The sequence below is a fragment of the Cyprinodon variegatus genome, unplaced genomic scaffold, assembly GCF_000732505.1.
Source record: "Cyprinodon variegatus isolate N-32 unplaced genomic scaffold, C_variegatus-1.0 Scaffold846, whole genome shotgun sequence".
Taxonomy (NCBI): Eukaryota; Metazoa; Chordata; class Actinopteri; order Cyprinodontiformes; family Cyprinodontidae; genus Cyprinodon; species Cyprinodon variegatus.
In genome coordinates, this window is record NW_015151299.1 from 33,962 (window position 1) to 40,034 (window position 6,073).

At 31.8% G+C, this 6,073-nt stretch overlaps 1 protein-coding gene across 1 annotated transcript in view; it reads right to left on the reverse strand.

Annotated features, from left to right (window-relative positions):
- Positions 1–6,073, reverse strand: part of LOC107099205 (voltage-dependent calcium channel subunit alpha-2/delta-1-like) — an 88,407-nt gene that overhangs the window by 17,647 nt on the left and 64,687 nt on the right. The window contains exons 19-21 of the mRNA XM_015397253.1: positions 3,068–3,139; positions 2,607–2,678; positions 196–257 (exon numbers count right to left, since the gene is read on the reverse strand). Of these exons, the coding sequence (XP_015252739.1) occupies positions 196–257; positions 2,607–2,678; positions 3,068–3,139 (206 nt within the window). The remainder of the gene's footprint in view (positions 1–195; positions 258–2,606; positions 2,679–3,067; positions 3,140–6,073) is intronic.

Here is a 6,073-nt window from a genome sequence, read left to right on the forward strand (position 1 = left end):
ATATATATATAGATTTATGTATGTATATGTATATAACAGTATATGTAGAGAGAGTGAGTGAGAGAGAGAGAGGAGCAGATTCACTCATAGAAACAGGAGCCTATGCTTTTCAAATTGGTATACTCAATCTAAATAGATAACAGCATTGCAGTTTGCATGTAGAAAACCTGGTAATTTGGAGTCACTCTGCCTTACCTGTAATCTGTTTCATTGACTGGAGCCCATGTGTAGGTTCTGACCCCTCTGTCTATATATCTCTGCCAATTAAACACACAAACTACTTTAGGCAATTTCTTACAATAGAAAACAACATATTAACATATTATAGAAAGGATTTCTCATAAAAACCAAGGAACATTCTTTGTAATCCTGTGATCTTTTTTAGACTTTAATGAATATTTCAATCATAAATTAATACATTAATTCAATCACAATACATGGTAAATGTATTGACTGTGCTCCAAATATTACATTGCATAGGGTTATGTCTGAAAATATATATTAGTTCCAAATATTACATTTTTGCAAAGTTGGATTCTATCACTAAATAAGGTCGAGTGTAGAGATCCCTTGTGTGACTTTTGTCAGCTCTATTTTACAAATATTCAATAAATAAATTGTATTTTCTCTTGAAAAAAAGAAACCAAATAAAATAATGGCCAGTCAAACAATTTTCCATGAGTTGAAATGGGCTGAACTAAACTGACTAATCTTCAAGCAGGCTGATATTAACCTGAATGTTTTGTGGTATGTTCTTTATGTCTTTATTTGTTTTCTTTTTCGACCAGATGTGTGATTATTTAACTTTGCATCATATTAACTTTACTTAACCAAGTTATGTCAACTTAGTTTATTAATAGCAAAATATCTCTATAAATATACATTATTTTAATATAATATATATAAAGGAAAGACAAACAAAGTAAGATTCCTAGATGTAGCATTGTAGACATAATTTTTTATAACAGTGCTGTGAAGGTAAATTTAACCAGTGCCAATTAAGGTTAACTATGCTAGTTTAGTTTAGTTTAATTAATATAACAGGGTTGATTAATATTATCGGCTTTAAATGACTAAATTTGATTTACGTTGAAGTCAAACAAACTAGTATGATTTTTTTTTTATATCAAACATTTTCTTTAAAATGTCAAATTAAGGAAGAGCACAGTGGCTGTGATGGACTGGCGACCTGTCCAAGGTGTGCCCCGCCTCTCACCCGTAGACAGCTGGAGATAGGCACCAGCACCCTTCTCGACCCCGCTTGGGATAAGCGTGACAGAAAATGGATGGAAATGGACAGTGGAAATGGTTCAAAGATGACTCAAAATGACAATACTCTTAATTGCTAGCAAAGGAAATTAATTATGAGGCTTTAATCGTACTCTGGCAACATTACAATTGCCGATGTTTTTACAATTTATAAGAAAGAAATACATTTTTTCTCTTCCATGAAAATGAAATAAGAACTTGGCTTTTAAGATTAAATTTAAAAAGTTTTGTTGAATACACATGGAGTATTGAAAAGGTGCAGGCACACAGCTATGACTGAAAAACAAAGCAGCAACAAAGCCCTGTGAGACTGAGTCTCTTCTTCCCAATAAGCCATTGCAAATATATGACCCTGTCTAGAAAACCTTTTGTGAGAATAATCAGGGTAATGTAAGGTGAAAATTCTCTCACTTCAGCCTTTCCCCAAACCAATCTGTGGACTCCTCAATCAGACATATTGCACATACAGCATAGGTCCCCTTGGAAAATAATTGGAAGTTGGATAAAAGCTGACCCTCTCTGGTTACTAGAAAACCAAAGTCATCCATGTTTCAGGGTGCATGTATTTTTCATACTGTCAAAGAATTATCCTAACACTGTTCACTGCCTGGCTAAAAAGTTTGCCACCTGGATTAATTAAGCAAATCTATAAAAACCTGGATAATTACTGCATGGGTGATCAGCTCATAGGTGGCAACAAGTTATTTAACCACAGCTGATGAAATGAGTATTTATTAATTTCTTAAACATCCATATCAATAGACTTATCCTGTGGTGCTTCATCACATGTCATACCTTCATACAACTGAAAATATCGCCTTGAGATTCTTGATAATCTATATAAGATTAAAGTGGGCCCGTTTTAGCAAAGGTTTTCTACATGAGAGACCAATTGATTGCTCACTATTCTCTCAGTTTCTTTGACATTGTAAGCAAAAAAGACAAAAGCTATTACACAAATCCTTTTACAATAATTTCAGCTGTACAGTGCTTTTAATGAAACTAAACTGATATGAAATTTGCAGATGACTTTGCCCCAGTCAACATGCATTTTAGACCAAAACACTGTGTCCTAAACATTATGCATCTGATTCATTCTCACATTTTTTGAAAACTCATATATCATTTTGAAACAGTTAATTATGCATCAGGAGTTGTCAAAATTTTGATTTTTGATTTAACAGGGGAGTACTAGCTCTGTGTTACATTTAGCAATATAAAAAAGTATTCTTATCTATCAGTCTGTTTGTTGTGAAGTAAAATCTTGTATCATGTTAAAACAGCAAATATCTCATAGAAACATTTCATACTAAGCACTTTTCTTTATAACCTCTTACCTCATCTTGAGTTTTCACTAAAGTGTCAATAGTTCTTTCTCCTATCTCCCCATCAATCATCATTCTTCTAATCTGCAAACCAAAAGATAAAAAGAGGAATTACAAAAGTCACTGTGTCCGTCAATGATCATGATATGTTTCAAAATAAATACAAATATTATGCTGTGTTCCACAAAATAGTCTAAATCTTGAAGCAACTACACATTGCTCTTTTGTTTCTGAAAACATTTTGACACCAATCTAGGAGTTTCACCACCAGAACTGACAAACGTTCCTTGATAGGTGCTGAAATATTTCCAGAAAAAAACTAAGTCTGGTTGTATTCGGTTAAAGCCTGCTTTGTGGCTGACATGAACCGAATGACTGAGAATTTGTTCAGGCAAAACTGTGTTTCATCATGCAGATATTAATCTTTATAGATTTTACTAACCCGCAGTGATTCATTTGTCAGGATACACTACCTCAACTTTTATGTCATTTTCCAGCTCTGCATCAAGGAAGTCCAGGGTCACAGGCTCCTGAAATTTAGGATTCTGTACAGACATAATAATTTGGTTTTGATATTTGATCTAGTTGTAGACAACTACATTAAAATTAGGCTAAAAAGAAACAGCAAATGAATCACAAAAAACAGATAAAATGTTACTCAAGATTTTCTAAAGTAATGCTCAAAGTAGTTTTGCTCTTTTTATTAGTTATTTTTAAACCTATTGAGGTGAGAAAAACATTATTATAGTAATATTCTTGCTGTAGGGAAATCACAGATAATCCAGTACTACCTACCAGTGATATGGCAAATACTAAAACAAATTAAACTTAAATCCTTTTTTTTAAGACCTGAGACCTGGTAATCAAGTTCTTTTTTTTTTTTTTTACTGGATTTCAGGTTCAGCTAAGCTACATATAATGTATAAACCCATCATTGCTTCAGACAAACGGGTACACTAATCTCAACATGTTTAAAAATATGTAATTATTCCAGAGCTGCATCTATTTTAAATACCAAAGATAAAACTGTTTAACGCACGCAAAAAAACTTAAACAAAAGACACCCAAACTACTGTTGTTCAACTGACTGATAGTTGTAAGGATATAACCTGAAAACTTTCTTTACAGTAATTGTTCTTTTTTGGTGTGTATAAGTTTATAGATAGATTTGTTTAGAATGTTTTTAGAAATATTACTTTAACAAACTGTTTTACCTTTAGGCCATATGAGTTTCCTGAATACTTTGTATGGTATTTCTCATACTTAATATAACAAATATGTTATAAATACCTTTATGTTCAACATTTTTAATGTAAATATTGTTATGGAGAATCATCCATTCTTAACTTTTTATTTTTTTATTTTTGTTTTTTCTTCATTTATGTCTAGTTCTTACTTCTTTAACCCTAGTCATCCTCGTTAGTAGGCCGCTCACACTGCTCACAGCCTTCGGCTAGAGGTTTCCTGTTGTTAAAATGGAGTTTTCCTCTCCACTGTCACTGCATGCATGCTTGGTGTGAGGGATTTCAGTTGAATTAATGAGTCAATTAAATCAGCTGATTTTCCCTGGATTGAAAGCTTTGAACCAATCTGACTGTATCATCTCTTTGATTGTCTCTGTAAAGTGCCATGAGATGGCATGTGTTGTGAATTGGTGCTATATAAATTAACTGAATTTAATTGAATTGAATATCAAGCACTTTTAGTATGTGTATTATTTGTACCATATTTCTCTCTTTTAAAGTCTCATCTTTCTCATCATCATCTTTGGTGTTGGTTTGTTTCTTTATTATTTTTTTGTTGTTTTTACTTTTTAATTTGTTCTATAAAATCTTTATTAACATTAATGCATTTAATGGTGTTTGTAATTCTGCTTTTTTAAAGCACTTTGGTTCTGTTGGTATATAAATAAAGTTGGATTTTACATAGCTTAGCTTATACTTTTTTTGTTTTTTTCTTGTCCCTGAACTGCCAATGTGCTACAAGCAGATGTAATATGCCAGATCCAGTTTGAGAAAAAAACTAATGGATGTTTTTTTTTTTTTGTTTTTTTTTTTCAGTACTCATCCTATATTTCTTAGGCTTTGGATTTAACTTCCAGAAATGACAAGTTGTGTGACCGTGTACAGGAACACCACTACCATAATCATAGATATAGTCAAATGTAAAGAGATAAAAGGAGACAATCCCAATTAAAAATAACCTAATTTATTTGAGCAATATATGAAAGAGTACGGATAAACTAAATGCTTAGATTGAAATATTGTTGCTTTTCCTTAAATAAAGTTGAGAAGTATAAGTTTAAGAAAAGTTGTACCCTACATTAACAGCAAATTACAGTTTTTTCAAGTTTTAAGTAATTCATTTATCCTTCATTTAAGTATTCATTACGTAGATTATTATTACTAAAACACTGTTTTTCAGAGGGAATTTTACTCTAACATTTGATACCATCCAAAATACAAAATACAAAGGATATGGAGCATTTGGTGGAATTATGTGATTATATCTGACACCACATAGAGCAAGAATCAGACTTGATACAAAGTGAAACTGAACACCAAACCTACTCTCTTAAAAACCCTATATGTCTGAGTGACTTTATAGTGATATAAAATGGCAGCAGTAATTTACTTCTTCTCTATAAAAGGGCAGTATGTAAAATACCAGCCTATATTTCACATCTTTTTAACATAAAGAGTGAAAACTGCTAAGACTATTTGTTTTAAATTTTTCTAACAATGAAAACATGTGATTTATTTTCTGGTGCGAATTATTGTAAAATGTATTTAACACTATAAAGAAAAACAATAAAAATAATCAACTTAAAGATGATTAAAAGAAAACAAAGTAAGAATCTTACATGTGATGGTGAGAAAACTAGATTTGACAGGGAAAATGTTGATGATGAAGACGATGAATCTCAACATGGAAAATGAGATAAGATAGAAAAAAAAGATCCAAAGAGTTAACAAATGCAAAATAAAACATCAATAATGAATCTTAGCCGGAAAGAAAAACAATGAAAATAAATACAAATCTAAACAGGTATAACTAACTAAAGATTGAAAAAGAGATTAAAAGGCAAATGAAACCAAATGAGTAAATACTGAGTTTTTTTTTTCTAGTGGAAGAATCTACAACACCGCTCTCAACCACCGAGAAGAAGATGGTGCAGCAATGCTCTTTTAGAGAAGGTTAATACATTTTCTGGCACATATCTAAATGATACCAAGAGAGGCCTGCTCATTTAGATTAAATTGTGTTTTTCTGGATAAACACCAAGAGGGAAAAGCCCTTCATCTGCATTTCTTTTACAAATAAATATAGTTGGATAGAAGCTTCTGCACTAGTTTCTAGCTATCATTAGTGTTATTGCTTTAGGCATCTGTTCCCAAATGCTCTTTGCTGGGCTCCCCTTTAATTAGAAAGAACGTTTTTGCACCCTTCTTTGACCAATTCTTCAATATTTCGAAATA